This window comes from Psammomys obesus, unplaced genomic scaffold (genome assembly GCF_907164565.1).
Source record: "Psammomys obesus unplaced genomic scaffold, mPsaObe1.curated_primary_1811, whole genome shotgun sequence".
Classification (NCBI taxonomy): domain Eukaryota; kingdom Metazoa; phylum Chordata; class Mammalia; order Rodentia; family Muridae; genus Psammomys; species Psammomys obesus.
The window spans coordinates 41,239,334-41,255,949 of record NW_026587216.1 but is presented as its reverse complement, the minus strand read 5'-3'; the positions used below and the strand labels follow the sequence as shown (position 1 = coordinate 41,255,949).

The 16,616-nt window shown below is 39.3% G+C and overlaps 2 protein-coding genes across 2 annotated transcripts in view; both read right to left on the bottom strand.

The window, feature by feature from the left end:
* The window catches only part of Rad54b (RAD54 homolog B), a 65,967-nt gene that overhangs the window by 27,966 nt on the left and 21,385 nt on the right, over nt 1-16,616 (bottom strand). The window contains exon 3 of the mRNA XM_055603144.1: nt 3,033-3,227. Coding sequence (XP_055459119.1) covers nt 3,033-3,227 — 195 coding nt within the window. The remainder of the gene's footprint in view (nt 1-3,032; nt 3,228-16,616) is intronic.
* Fsbp (fibrinogen silencer binding protein) overlaps nt 13,056-16,616 on the bottom strand; it is a 5,240-nt gene continuing 1,679 nt past the window's right edge. Inside the window, exon 2 of the mRNA XM_055603143.1 lies at nt 13,056-13,707. Coding sequence (XP_055459118.1) covers nt 13,182-13,707 — 526 coding nt within the window. The 3' untranslated portion in view covers nt 13,056-13,181. The remainder of the gene's footprint in view (nt 13,708-16,616) is intronic.

Here is a 16,616-nt window from a genome sequence, read left to right as displayed (position 1 = left end):
CCTATGTGGGTGTTGGAAACTGAAGTTGGGTCCAACAAAAGAGCAATATGTACTCTTAACTAATAATACTATCTCTAGCCATTTCCCAGCATTCTAATGGTAAGATGAAAAATTTGGAACAGGAGAATTGCCTGAAAGCTCTTGGGCAAGTTAGCACAAAGTACACCAACTCTAAAACAATTGTCCTTTTACCTTCCTCCATAAACCATTCTCTCTCTGACATCACACACACACTAGATAGACAGACAGATAAACAGTTAAGTTTTTAAAAGAAGTATTTAAGACATTAACACAGATAAAACAACCCCCGTTGGCAAAGCCATACCCACTGGGAACAGCAAGAGTCATGAAGACAGCACAGCTGCATGACACGGTTCCAGCAAAGCTGAGCCAAATGCTGCACTCTCCATCATTCTGTCTCTCACTTGGGTTTTGGTCTGTTACATTCTTGGGGACTTTCTGCATTATGATTCATTTTATGTCTTTTCCTGAGAAAATGATGTCTGAGTCGTTTTAGGGAGATCCTAAAATTAACTTTATCTGGACACTATTTGCAAGTCTTTTTTATGCTCTGGAGCTCATTGAGCATAGATAAGCACATAGCTAGATGAGGCCATTACTCTAGAATCTTCTTGAGATATTTGCCCCCGAGCAAACTCAAACAGCATAATGGGTGCAGGGTAAAGAGAGACAATTGACAAACTGACTTGCCAGGATAGGTTACAGATTCAAGACCTCCGTTTACAATCTACTTAAAACTCTCTTGAAAATTTAAAGACAGGGGCTTGCACAGGATGCACCCCTGGAGGAACAGAACTCAGTAATTAAGATAGACTGACTAAAATAAACGCTTCCTACTTTGCGGCATAGAGGATGAAACATACAGTTGTTGGAGGCTGGTCTGATGTATAAACCTGCCTAAGCCATTTTAGCTGGCCAGGGCAGAATGGGGTGGGCGTGGCTAAGGGTCTCGGGCTTTGGAGAAATCACAGGAGAGAGGCAGATGGACTACTGGAAAAGAAGGAGAAGAGGGCCAGGATGGGTTAGCCTGGAGAAAACACCAGAAACACCACATGGACCAAAGAAGGACTCCTATAATGGCGTAAAAAGGCCCAAATGAAAATTATAAGCAAGTACCATGGGATTATGGATGAAAGGTAGTCCAAATGAAGAGGATTAAGGAGAACAGCATTGGATGGGGGTTGGGAGATGATGGTGAGAATGTTTAGACAATGTAGATAGTAATATCTGCCTGGCCAAGGTAATAAGGCAATTATAAAATCTAACAGGTGTCTGTGACTTATTATTTGTGACTGTGGGTTAGATAATACTGCCGTGATAGTCATAGGGCTAGTAACATATAGCCCAACAGCCTTTCAATTACTTACTACTTCATATAATAAAAGAAGTTAGGTATTAGTATTTGCTATTCATTAAAAAAAAAAACTGATTCAGATATTTTCTGTTTCTCTGGAGTGCTTTCAGACTGCAAACATTGCCAGCTTAAAAGCAGGTTGTCATATAATAAATGTGGTTGTTTTGGAGTAGACATTCTTTAGATTCTTTAAATTGGAGTTACAGGAGTTATTTATAAAAATAAATAATATTTATTTTTATAATAAAAATAAAATCTGTTCTGTTTGTTTGTTATGTTCATATTTTCTAATTGTGACTGAACTTGTAACCCTGTAAATGTAATGAAAAATCAGACATATAATCTGGACTTCTTGGAAAACCATTAGTCTACCTCTGTTCTGTGGAACCTGTATAAATAAAGAAGCACCTGACTGCAAGTCAGAGCTTCAAGATTCCTCAGACCATCAGCACCTGACTCCTTCTCTCCTCTGCAGGCTACCCTGTCAGCAAAGCCCATCTGGGGAAGGCCCTCACCCACCCAGCACCCAGCCTCACTAGGATGAGCAAGTAAGAGGTGGAGAGATGAGAGAGAAAGAGAAGCAGAACAGTGTGTGCACTGTGAAGAGAGCCAGAAGTGGAGACGCAAGGGTGCTGAGGAACAGCCTGAGGTGAGCAGCAAGCCACGCCACCTGAGGCCATGGTGAGCGCCTGCACTGCCAATGAAGGCCGGGTCTGGATCCGCGGCCCTGCAGCAGCAGTGGTCAGTGAAGATGTCCATGACCCAGATTACCGGAGGCCATGAGGACTTCCCAGTTCTGGGCTGCTGCCTGCATCCATGTTGACGTGGGAGGGCTGAGCAATAGTGGCCCCATCCCTCCCTGCCAGCTGCTTTTGGAAGAGCTGCCCATTCCAGCAGGCAGGAATTCTCACTGAAACAGTTATCTTACCACTTTGTAATCATCAGTTCTATTCCCCTTACTACGCTATAAATTATATGAACCTTTACTCTTAGCATAGTCACTGGCATATAAGCTGAAAATCAAACAAACTATAAACTGTATTTTTTAAATGAGTGGATGAATATATGCAACAGACTTAAATGTGGCCAAACTTAAAACTAAACGATAGAGAACAGAACAAAAAGCCTAGTATGACACATCCTGGCTCTGTGTACTGCTCTGTATTAGGACATGTTATTCTGGGAGCGCTGTGTAATAAAAACAGTGGTTCCCTCCAACTCAGCTGTGGATCTACGCAGGCCCAGGCCTTATCTCCTTATTCCCTATTTCAAGTTTTTATTAAAACTGGATGTCATTCAACTTCTAATCATGACAGTTCTTTACAATTTCAATCATTTAACATTGGGGGAGGGGAGGGAGCCAAGACAAACTCCCTAATCTCAGAAGACAACTAAGACAACTATAGCTGGTTGGCTCCTTTCAGAGAAAATTAAACCACAGGCAGAATTTGCTCTAATGAGCTAGCATAGCTCATAAGAGTATTAGGTTCACTATTACAAAAAACACTATGTATCATACAAAGATGGGCACAAAATTCAGTTAAATACCATCCCAATCTGTCCCTTTTTAAGGCTCAATTGTGTTTCAATTGTTCAGCCACGAATATGTACGAAGTTAGGAGCCGATCATACATGCAGGTAATATACACTACAATACCTCTTCCAATGTCTTTGCCTTCCAGATCTTTCAATGTGAAGGACCTTCCTTTCACAATAAGAATAGCATCACCTTCCCATTTTTTGTGTTTTTTCTTTGAAGCTTTACACCAAACAACACTGAAATATTTAAGCAAGCTACTAGGTTCCTCTTCTTGTGTCTTGGATTCTGTGATTTCTTTAGAGGCCGAATGAACTGAAATAAAAAATAAATTTAAGACATTATTACTGAAGAGGACTTTAATTTGTAAGTATTAAGGTCATTCAAACAGAAGTAAATAGGCACAGCAATAATAAATACCACAGCAGCGTACTCCACCAGTAATCCCAGAGTGCTGGAGGTAGAGGCAAGAGGATCGGTTCACAGTCAGCCTTGCTACCCATGAGGCAAGGATGAGGCTCTGTCCATCACAGCAATAACAGAAACAGTAACAATCATATACGTAAGAAAATCAGAGTGCACTAAGAAAGAACGTGAGTGTCTGTGGGTCAGTGAGATGCTTCAGTGAGTGAGGGCACTTCCTGCCATGCCTGACAATCGAAGTCTGGGCCCAGGAACCACTTGAGAGAAGGAATCAACTCCACCAGTGTCATCTGATTTCCAACCACAAGTGCCTCCGCACATACAGAAAAAGAGAATAATGAATGTAAAAAAAAAAAAAAAAAAAAAAAAAAAAAAAATTTAAGAGTATTTGAAATGTTCATTTTGGTATTTTAGAAACTAAGAAGTCCAAATACTGGGTGCAAACATGACCATGACTGCACCCAGTATTTGGACTTCTAATGTAATGGAATAATGTAAGAATGTAATGTCCTACCACCTATAAGCCATATAAATTCAACTGAAATAGTGTGACTTGTCACTGTAAAACTTTTGGGACACTAGAAATTAAAGCTATTATTCTAACATCTAGACATGAAGGAATATATAATATGTTTTTAACGACTAATTTCATTAACATGACAAGCTGAGGAAAAAAGGTTGCAGAGTTTTCTGAAATTAAGAAGTTCCATTTTCCTCCATTTATTTTTAATTGACAAAATGTAGACATTATTATGTTGTCCAGTTTAAACATTATGTCTTGACACCCTGCCCATCTCCGACCGCATCCCCTAGTGATGCTACGCTCTGCATCTATCTCAATGTTTGCAGACACTGCGCACAAGGGAAATCATACAGTAGTCTCCTATTTCACTTGCATGACATCATCCAGATTCACCCATGTAGCCACAAACGACAGGATTCTCTTCTTGTTTGTCTGTTTGTTTTTTGAGACAGGATTTCTCTGGGTAGCCCTGGGTGTCCTGGAACTGACTTTGTAGACCAGGCTGGCCTCGAACTCTCAGATATCTGCCTGCCTCTGCCTTCTGAGTGCTGGGATCAAAGGCGTATGCCACCACCACTCACCATACCCATCATTTCTAAGAAATGCAATCTTGCTAACTCAAAGTCGGCATACCTAGATTTTGTCAGCATTGCATTAATCTAATCCATTTTTATTTCCGAAACTGATTAGTTTTAAAATAAACTAGAGTTTATGGGCCAGGCATGGTGGCCGCAGGGTAGCATGTGATACATACTGAGTGCCAGGCAGCCTGTGCTATATAGGGAAGATCTTGTTTCAAAACAAATAAACAAGCAAGCTCTCGGCTAGGTGAGGGAGCCTGCCTCAGCAGTAAGCGAGAGCTGTGACAGAGCTCACCCGGTATTGGCTTTGGGCTATCAGATGGCCATGTATACACACGTTCACACACACAAGAATCTTCACCACACACACAAATCAACAAAGTCATGTCAATATCCACCCACAGACATGTTTATGTGCATGTCTGTGCACATACAAATAATGCTTCCAATGAATCTCCCACACAGCAAGCGAACCTGAAATTCTGACTACCACAACCAACACTTTTGTTCTTGTCCTCCTGTCAGGGGAGGGAAAAGATGAGGGACTCCAAAGAGTAGAATGAAGACCACTGGGGACAGCAGCAAGGAGCATAGCCTCCTATGCCAGACCACCTGTATAACAGAAAATATTGAATTACCATTTCCCTGACTAACCACCCCCAAATTCCACCATAACACTAATTTTTTTGTTTCTGAAATCTATTCCATTCTAGCTGTTTCTCCTAGATCCTGAAGCACACTTCCTAAATCAGTACACAAGAAGAAGAAAAAGGAAAAAAAAAAAAAAAAAAAAAAAAAGGTAAGCAGGAGACTTAAGGGCCTTTCAGCAAGAACAAAGGGTAAACCAAGTCTTGAGGAGGACAGGCTAACTTACTGACACAGGCATCTCATCGCTTTTTCTCTGAGACAGGATCTCACTGTGCACATGGCTGACCTGAAACTTGATACACAGAACTCACAGAGATCCGTCTGAATGCTAAGTGTAAAGGTGTATGCCACCATACCCAGCCTTGGCATTTTTATTATAAACGATGGTTCCTAAGAATAGATCTCACACACACATACATCTATCTATATATAGGTATATTTATCTTTATATATATATACCTTTAACGTTCCTTTCTATTTTAACAATTCTAAATATTCAAGTTGTTTTCAAGAGAGCAAATGAAATTTAAAGTGTCTTATGTAGTCAATTCCAAAACTAAATACCTGTAGACTATTTTTTTATTAAAATGACCAAAACCTACAGAACATCAAAATATGCTGTCTTGGTTACCCTTCGACTGCTGGGATGAAACACCAAACTTACAGAAGAGAGTTCTTCACTGTGGGCTTGCTTAGCTTCAGAGGATTAGTCTGTGACCACCATTGCGGGGTATGTAGCAATCAGGCATGGTGCTGGAGCCGTAGCTGAGAACTTAGATCCTGATTCACAGGTAAGAGGCAGAAAGAGACTAGGCCCACACCTCGTGACACGCCGCCTCCAACAAGGTCATACCTCCCAATCCTTCCTTAAACAATCTACCCACTGGGAACCAACATTCATATATATGAGTCTGTGGAGGCTGTTCTCAATCAACCCACCACATACACATTAACATGTTCACTAAAATAGAACTGTAATAACTCTTCCTGGTAGAGGTTGGGGTGACAGGTCTTGCGTAGCCTACATGGAAAAAGCATTCACAGGTGGGGCTGCAGGAAGCCTGTAGGATATCTTCTGGATTAGTGATCAGTGGGAAGGGCCAGCCCACCATGCCCAGCGCCGTCCACCTGACCGTTCACATCTGTGACTCCAGTCAGTCCGGGGCAGCCGCTGCCCTGCTGTGGCTTCCACTGGCACAAGCACACATGTGGCACACAGAAACACATGCAGGCAAAACACCCACACACATAAAATAAATGTACTTCTTAAAGTATGCAATAATATATAAATGGCTTCAAATTGAAAATTATCTGTAACTTTCTTTACCTAATAAAAAAATAGTAAATGTCAAAGTTCAGTGTTATGTGTAAAATAAATATATATCTCTTCCCACTCAAGGTTTATGCAATGATTCCAGAACAGCCAGGGCTACACAGACAGTAACCCTATCTAAAAAACAAAAAAACACAAAAACAAAAAAAAAACACAAAAAAAACAAAGCAAACAAAAAAAAATTAATACAATAGTACTATCCCACAATTAAAAACAAACAAAACAATGAACTACTAATGAGAGGACAGAGGGAAAAAGATAGACTACTAAAAGCATGAAGGTAGTGTCCTAGTTAGGGTTATTAGTGCTATGATGAAACCAATTGGGGAAGAAAGGGCTTATTTGGCTTACACGGCCATACCAGTCCATTCTGAAGGGAAAGTAGGACAGAAACTCAAACAGGGCGGACACCTGGAGGCAGGAGCTGGTGCAGACGCCACGGAGAAGTGCTGTTCACAGGCTTGCTCTGAGGCTTGCTCAGCCTGCTTCCTTATAGAACCTAGGACCACCAGCCCAGGGATGGCACCACCCACAGTGGGCTGGGCCCTCCCCCATAAACCACTAATTAAGAAAATGCCCTACAGGCTTCCCACAGTCCCATTTTACAGAGGCGTTTTCTCAGATGAGGTCCCAACCTCTCAAATTACTCTAGCCTGTGTCAAGCTGACACGAGCCAGAACAGATAGGTTACTTTTTTAAGCAGTAATTAGAAACATGCTACATTATATCAAGCATATGCTTCTAATTACATGAAACTCTAAACCGGCACATTTTATGTAGGTGTGCTTGTTTGTTTGTTTGTTTGTTTGAGATAGGGTCTTGATGCAGATAGCTCAAATTAGAGGCTGGCCTCTAATTTGTGATGTTTCCAACTCAACTTCCCAACTGCTGGAATTAAAGGTATGAGTCATCACACTTGGTTTTGTGGGACTTTAAACAACTAACAGTGGTTGGCTGAGGAGGAAGGAGACTGGTTAGGAAGGGGTAAGAGGTAAATGTGATAACATTGGGAATCCCGTTTTCTTCCAGGGCGAGAACCTGAGCCCAGGACCTCCTGTATGTTAGCAAAATCTTGACTGTAGAATCTGAGTTATAGGTAGGCTTGTGAATATTTACTACAAAATTCTTTCAGTCTTTGTATGTCTAAATAGTTTGGGGGTTTGATCCTAAGCATTGCCTAAATCAAGCATGGTAGCACACCTTAATCCCAGCACTCGGATGGCAGGGGAAAACATTTAAGGACATCCACAGGCACACGAGTTCAAAGCCAACTAATGTTACGTTAAACTGTCTCTAAAGCAAAAATAAATATTAAAATAAGTAAACCGAGCTGACGAGTGATACTTTTATTTGCATTTACTCATTTATTTCTCATTATTTACAAAGCAATTAAAAAATAATAATTTTAAATTATACCTACTAGCTTAATCAATTCAAAAGACTATAAAAAATACATTAATCATCCTGGTGGGGTCACAGGTACTTATTATTTAAAATAACTGAATAAAAGCACACCATGTATGGAGAGAAAAAGTAGTATCTCAAAACGAATACCAAGATTCAGCACAATTCTGTTCATTTTAATTAGGTTCCCTAACTTAAAAACTTACTCCTGTATTTATTACCTCTGTTCCGTACTTCATTTACTTCCTAATTATTTACAATTTTATTTTTATTTTTAATTTTTTGTTGTTTTTGTTTTTGTTTTTTTGAGACAAGGTTTCCTCTGTGTAGCCTCAGCTGTCCTGCACTCACTTTGTAGACCAGCCTGGCCTTGAACTCACAGAGATCCATCTGCTTCTGCCTCCCAAGTGCTGGGACTAAAGATGTGTGCCACACCCAGCTTACAACCAAATATTTTATTTTGAGAATTTGTGGACCTTGAGCTTGTTTCTGTGCATGATATTTAGATACAGTGTATTTGATATCTATTATAGTCTTGAAGATAATTTTATTTCAAGTTTGCTTCATCAAGAACTTATATCTCTATTACACTAAATTCTGACTTATGGCACCAAAAAGAATATACAAATCAATATAACTTACTTCATTATTCTTAAAAAAAAAAAACATGTATTAACAAAACATTCACTAACCTCCATCAGCAGCAGTATAATATAGTCAGCACAATTCACTGAACTCTAAGAGATAAGCTAAGGGGCTGGAGAGATGACTCAGAGGTTAAGGGCATGGGCTGCTCTTCCAGGGGTCTCGAGTTCAATATTCCCAGCACCCACATGGTGGCTCACAACCATCTGTAGTGAGATCTGGTGCCCTCTTCAGGTGTGCAGGTGTGCACGCAGACAGAACATTGTATACATAATAAATAAATAAACCTTAAAAGAGAAAGAGATAAGCTAGGACGGGAGCAAAAACTACCCACTATCCAAATTACTAAGAGATCAAATAAAAGCCAAGTAGGGTGGCGGACACCTTTAATCCCAGCATGCATGAGGCAGAGGCAGGCAGATCTCTGAGTTCGAGGCCAGCCTGGTCTACAGAGTGAGTTCCAAGACAGGTAGGACTACACAGAGAAAACATGTCTCGGAAGAAAAAAAAAATCAGTGATCAAATGAAATGATCATTTACCTTGCCTATTTTCATATTTAAAGAATCCCTACAGAATCACACCTAAAACAAAAACAAAAGCCCTCAGGTTTCCCAGCTTCTCCCAGATAGCATGAGGTCCCTCGGTCCAAAAGCTCTGGATGGTATCCAGAATGACTGGAAGCTTCCCCAAGTAAAGTTTGTCCCCAGCAGAAACTGTTCTCAGGTCACAGGCAGAAAGTCTCCATATCAAAAAGAATAGCGAGGGGCTAGAGAGATGGCTTAGTGGTTAAGAGCACTATCTGTTCTTCCAGAAGTCCTGAGTTCAATTCCCAGGAACCACATGATGACTCACAACCATCTATAATGAGATCTGGTGCCCTCTTCTGGCATGCAGGGGTATATGCATGCAGAATACTGTATAAACAATAAATAAATCTTTAAAAAAAAAAAAAGAATAGCGAAGAGAATTAGCTTAAAATTTCAGTGCCATATTCTATAAGATCAAGGTGGGTGGAGGACTTCAAGAAGGGTTCTGTGGTCAAATAACTAATATTTTGCTTTATTCAGATATTCTCATATACTATGCTTTGAAAAGATGGTTGCACAGGAATTAGAGAATGAGGCAGAATCATATGTTTTACATATAATTAAAACAATACTGACTCATAAAAAAACTGCAGTAAGTTTACTCTAATAAGTGGAATTCTGGATTTAAAATTTTTTAAATTAAGTTTATTATCCAACATAACCCTTAACTGCTACCAAATTGTGTCACTTGACATATGGAAACAGCAAATTTAAACAATGCTAGATAAAAATGTGATTATAATACCAATTTATGTACAGCAAAAGAAATTTTCAAAGGCAATTTTGCATCTATATATTTTTTAATTTCCACACTGATTATAGAACCAAACCACCAAAACAGATGTACTTTCTTTAAACACAGAATTATTTTCTAGAAACATTTCACAGAATTAATCTTCCACAGAAACACTTCTAAAATGGGTTTTGCTATACAAAGTCAATACTGAGACTGAATGTTTACTATCAAGTATGAGTGGCAGCACGCTGAAATTATAAAATGAATTATACTTCATAGCATAGCTTACTTTTAATAACTTTAAAAAGGTTTCTACTAATGACACAGTTATTAAAATTTTATTGTAAAATATGTTACCTAAAAGTAAAAGATTCATTACATTTTAAATGAAAGCCATAGCACAGATTACGAAGACAAACTGCCATAAAGGCTGGGCGGGGGCGCACCCCTGTAATCCCAGCACTCGGGAGGCAGAGGCAGGTAGATCTCTGAGTTCTAGGCCAGCTAAAGCTACACAGAGAAACCCTGTCTCAAGGTGGGGGGGGGGGAGAATTCATCATGACCTTGACCTTCAGGGCCTGGTCCTCCAGTGCCAAGTGCTAGGATTCCGGGGATGCAGTGCCACCCACACAGGGCTCATGCAGCGTTGAGAACGTGCCCCAGAGCCTCGGGCGCTAGGCCAGCGTCCTGCACCTGAGCTACATCCTCAGCCCTCAGGACATCGCACAATACAAAGTTTTGCTTAATGCAAGTAGAAAGCATAAAATGCTTTTGTGATTCAACCAACAAAATTCAATAAACGAGCTAACCCAGTACCCTAAGAGTTCACTTTATTAAACCGTAACTTGTATCACTAAATTTGATAGCATTCTCCCAAAAACACATCTTTAATCATGTCTCTATAATCAAAAAGCCTCCACGGCGTCTCACTTTATATTCAGTTAAATCTGACTCCTTAAAAATAGCATTTAATGTAATCCATAACTTGGTAACAGCTGACATCCTCTCAATTCCACCTCACCCACATTTCTCTTCAGTAAGAACGGCTCAGAAGCTGGCTGATTTAAGCACCTAGTTCAAGTCTTACCCTTTAGCTAGCATCAGAAACCCCAGGGGACTCCCTTGACAGACTGCGGAACCCCAGCCCTAGTTTCAGAATCACTGGATGGGTTTACACTTCTAAGAAGCCAACATGCCACTGACACTCCAGTTCAGGACTAACACTATTGTCTTAACTCTGTGTGTGTGTGGTGCTGTGGATGGAAGGAATCTGAGGCCTCAATTATACCAGGAGAGCCCAGGATCCCAGCCACAACGCCTTCCTGGGCTTTTTCCCCACTGGAAGCCTGGCACCCAGGCGCTAAGGGGCAGGCCCACTGGCATGCCTAAACTGTGACTGAAAAGCATTCTGGATGACTTCCAAACATTTAAAAACTGGGATTGTTCACACAGAATACAGATTTCTGATATATTTCTGCATGTAAAGTTTCAACTTGAACTAATGTAGTCAAACCTTGTCCACCAGACAAGCCCTTAATCCCAGCACTCCGGAGGTGAATGATCTCTGTGACACTGAGCCAAATCTGATCTACATAGTGTATTCCAGGTCACTGTAAGACCAAAAAAAAAAAAAAAAAAAATCCCTAGTTCAAGTTACCAAAAGCTTTCTACCTATCCGCACTTAAAAACTGCCTTGCTTAGAGTGCGTCTGTGCATGGGTACCTTGATCCACTTCATCCCATTTTCTACGTGCTTTTAAAAAGCTCAAGCTCACTCCAGGTTCCTTTTATCCCCAGGATTTCTGAAACTCTACCTGCCCCATCCGAAAGTCTGATTTTTCAAGGTCTTCACTCATCAAAATCCCAGCAAAAACTAGAAATCAAATACGTAAGACACACATTAAATAAATACTTAACATAAATTTAATATGTAATCATAAAAATTAAAATTTTGTTTTCATGGAATAATACAATATTTACAAAAATCATATTTATAAAAAATCTATTAAGTTATATTATATGTAAACATGATTTTTGTTATTTTCATTCTAAGTAATTTTTATTTTATTTTATTCTAAGTTTTCTGTGAAGAAAACATTTTCCAGAAAAACGTTTAAAATAAATTAAGATAATTTTAGTCACATGGTTAAAATACGTAATAGCGTCAATAAAAATCCCTGATCAGACAGCAGAAAAGACAGGAAGGAGGGCAGGGTAGAGACAATTCCCTAGACTTCATAACCCAGCTGTGTGTAGAGATGTAAATCTCCTAGATTTTCATTTCTATAGACTAAATAAGGAATAAAAATGACCACTATCATTACCTCCCCTGCCCGGCCCCACCCCAACCCATTAAAACTAAGTGCCAATGCGTCTTCTGACATAAAAAGCTGTGATAACTGAAATAAATGATGGCACCCTAGACCTTGGTTTCATTTTCATTTGGAAAACTGAAGTGTTTTCCAAATATCTTCAAACCCTAAGGTCTAACACCACTCTTTCAAGAGATAAAGACAGCGGCAATGTAATGCATACAAGTTTTTTGTTACTGCTAATTTAGCAGATACCTACAATCCCAGTATTGAGAAGGTTGGGGTAGGAGAAGCTTGGATTACATACAGGCTAGCCTGGGCTACACGGTGAGATATTGTTTCCAAAAAAGCAGAAATAGGACTAGGACGTAGCTCAGCGGTAAAGGTATGTGTTCACCACTCATTAGGTAACTTTCAACATGCAGCCCGCACGCTCTTAACACTAACTCTCAAAGTTGTAACTAACGCTGTTGAAGATTCAGGACTCTGAAATATGAATGCATTTAAACAACTGGTAAATTTTGTTTTGACACAGTATTTCACATAGCACAGGCTGACCTTGAAGCTGGTATATAGCCAAGAATGGCTACATCTGATCTGCCTCTGCCTCTCAAGGGCTGTAATTATAGGCTTACACACCATATTTAATTCTATTTGTACTATTTTTATAATAAAAATAAAAGATCTTACATAAGGCCAATAGTTAAATGTCTTAGGAAAAAATGGGGGGGGGGGGGGGAAATAAACTGGATTACCATGCCAACCAATCAGTAAATGTTAGTATCTAAAAATTAAATACTTAGAAAATTGTGTGAAAAAAAAATAGGTTCAAGGCCAGCCTGGTCTACAGAGCTAGTTCCTTTCCAAGACAGACAGGGTTACACAAAGAAACTCTGCCTCAAAAACCCAGAGAGAGAGAGAGAGAGAGAAGAAAAAGAAAAAAAGGGGTCAGAAAGAAAAAGAAAATCATGTCAAAATCTTTTTTATAAGAGAGAGATTAACATTTTTATAGAACATGTGCTGAGCTTCGTGATACTCCAAAATTAAAATTATCAAATTGCAAGACTGAAAAACGTCTTAGATACTGCTATACTCAGGCAGATCATGCCGTAAGCGAGTCGCTTTCAGCTGCTCTACTTCAATCTTTGCTCTTAGCAGCTCCTCCTCTAGCCGCTGCCTTCTTTTCAATCCGTCCCTCTTCTCCTGAACATACAATCCAAAATTCTTTTGATTTTCTAAAATTATCTGGTGTTCCTCTTTTAACATTTGCAGGACCTGAGGGTCACATCTTAGCAGAGACCTAAAGTGTTCTCCACTGTCATGATGAAAAATACCATCTCTCCTTGGAATAGAAGACAGAGATGATGTCATTCTCATATCAACAGAAGAAAGTGATGGAGACAGGGATCCTTCCATAACATGTATTAATTCCTGCTCTTCTCTTTGCTCTAAGGTATCATTGTGTTGAGGATTTGAAAACAATGGAGGAGACAGTTTAACGTCTTCTTCTTGCTTCACCTCTACAGTAATAGCAACAGGACGGTGATCCACCGTCACCTGCAGAGGACCGGTTCCAGCTTGGGCAGCCTCATCCAAGGTTGCACTATAGCACATTAAAAGAAAGACACATTATAAGCAATTAGCATACTTATAGCACAGTTTAATATTTAATATGGATAAACATTTAACTATGAATCTTTGAATAGAGGGTGGTGGCACATACCTGTAACCCCAGGACTTGGGAGGTGGGAACAGCCTGGGCTACATACCACACCCTATGTCAAAACAAACTAGACAACAAAAAGAAAAAATGCCTTTTAACCCCAGCACTCAGGAGGCAGAGGCCCATAGATTTCTGAGTTTGAGGCCAGGTCTGTATAGTGAGTTCCAGGACAATTGATCAAAGAAACCCTCTTTTGTTTTGTTTTGGTATTTTTTGTTTGTTTGTTTGTTTGTCCTTTCCTGCATCCCCTCTCCTCTTTGAAGGGCCTTTTTCTCTGTGTGTCTGCTGTGTGTGTTTCCTCATCCCCAACAAACACCTTTCTTCAACTGCTGATTCTATCGTTGTAATCTAGGATGCTGGAGATTTCTCTGCTACCTGTTGCAGATCAAGAATGTTTTTGCCTTTTAATTCTTTAATTGGCACTGAAAAGGAACCCAATCAAGACCACCCCTGCCATATTACAATTACACACTTGTGAGCTACCATGTAGGTGCTGGGAACTAAATGTGTGAGTGAGTGTGTGTGTGTGTGTGTGTGTGTGTGTGTGTGTGTGTGTGTGTTTGTGTGTGTGTGTCCATATAATGTGGGTCCCCCGGCTGGAGAGATGGCTCACTGGGTAAGAGCACTGGCTGCTCCTCCAGAGGTCCCAAGTTCAACTCCTGGCAACCACATGGTGGCCCACAACCATCTATAATGACGTGGGTCCCCACAGAGGCCCAAGGACACAGTCAGGTATCTTTCTGAAAATTGTTCTCTATCCCTGTTTTTGGTTGGTTGGTTGCTTGGTTGCTTGGTTGGTTGATTGGATTTTTTTTCTTTGATGTAGGGTCTCTCTGAACATGAGGCTCAGCCACTGAGCTAAATCAGCTGGCCAATGAACTTCAGGGACCCAACTGCTTCTGATCCTCCCAAAACTGGGAAGACTACCATTTTTAGCTTTTAACATGTGTTCTAGAGATCTGGACCCAGAATTTCATGCTTTCATGGCAGGCACTTTACTAACAGAACCATCTCCTCAAATTTAAGTTTAAAAAAAAAAAAGCTTCTTTTGCTTTTTTTTTTTTTTTACAGTTATTTTGTGTGTACGGAGCTGAGGACACAATATATGGGAGCTTGTTCTCTCCTCCCTCCTCCGACCATGCAGGTAAGGGGCTCAAAGGCAGGGCATCAGGCTCAGCAGGTCCCCCTGTACCAACTGTGCCACCTCACTCGCCCAGAAAAGCCACTTCCATGCTCTCACAGAGACATTAACTGTCCCCATACTGCTGAGGTTCCTAGATGCTGAGTCATTTACTGTGTCCTGCTTCTGTCCTCGACTCATGTCCAAACCATTAAAGCTGAGGAAGACGGTAGTCAACTGTCTGTGGGACCAACCATAAAATCATTTCACTGTTACCTCATAACTGTATTTACACCACTGTTAGGAATCGGAAGGTATGTGACCCCCCCCAAAGTCACAACCCACAGATTGAGAGACTCTGCTCTAGACTAAAGTCTGGAACAAGAAAAGGTTAAAACTATAAATAAAAGTTGTTTAGGGGCTGGAGAGATGGCTCAGAGGTTAAAGAGCACTGTCTGCTCTCCCAAAGGTCCTGAGTTCAATTCCCAGCAACCACATGGTGACTCACAGCCATCTATAATGAGATTTGGTGCCCCCTTCTGGCCTGCAGGTGTACATGTAAGCAGAGCACTATATACATAATAAGTAAATGAAAATCTTTAAAAAATTGTTTTAGATTACCTTCATAATTTCTACTGCAAAGTAGTATGTAGCATATAAATATAGAAATTATACTCCCATACAAATTAAAAATACATTAAAAAATACATTTAAAATGCCTAGATTATTCATTCTATTTTGGTGAAACAGTATAAGGAATAAAACAAAGCATTAGGGAAAGTCTCAAGAAAGATAACTAAAAACTAAAAATCTAAATTTAGAGGATCAAAAAGATTACAAAATATAAGCAACAATCTGCTTTTTAGAGATTAGTATAAAATTTTTTTAAAAAGCATTCTAAGTTATAAAGTTACAAATACAGTAAATATTTTTAAAAATATATAACGCATGCAGTAAAATTTCCTAGTAGAGTCTAAACAATTAAATAGTAGTATTTGTGTAAAAACATAATCAAAATTATAAATTTATAATCTCAGCTAAATATATATAAGCTGAGATAAATCTATAAATATATTAAATATAAGCTAGCAGAAAAATTTCAGTGTAGATACTAACATAAGTGACATATTTCTTATATCCTTCCTTTTAAAAACCTAACAGTGCTCTTTAAACAACAGATCTAGAGATGAGCTAGTTCATTTTTATAAGAAAAATATTGGTGTATCAAAAACTTGTGTGTGTGTGTATATGATGCATGATGGTCAAAATGTAAACACGTAACTATGTTCTCTCTGTAGTCACTGCATTTTTAAATATGCAGCTAACTAAAAATCATAGTGAGTATGTATTTCAAGTTACAAAAATCGAAATTTAATACCCAAAAGGTATACTCTTATACCACTAATAAAAAAGCCATTCTTCTCCAAGCTATCTTTGAAAGAGGCAAAATTCAAAACAAGTAGGACAATACCAAACAATTTTACTGTGGAGATTATTATACATCCAACACAAAATCTCATCATTTGCCACTACCATGAAAATTTCTACCCCTGGCCCAAAGAATTAACCCAATGCATAACCAGGTCCTGGATTCCCAAATGGGTCACTTTATTTATTTATTTATTTATTTATTTATTTATTTATTTATTTATTTATTTATTTATTTATT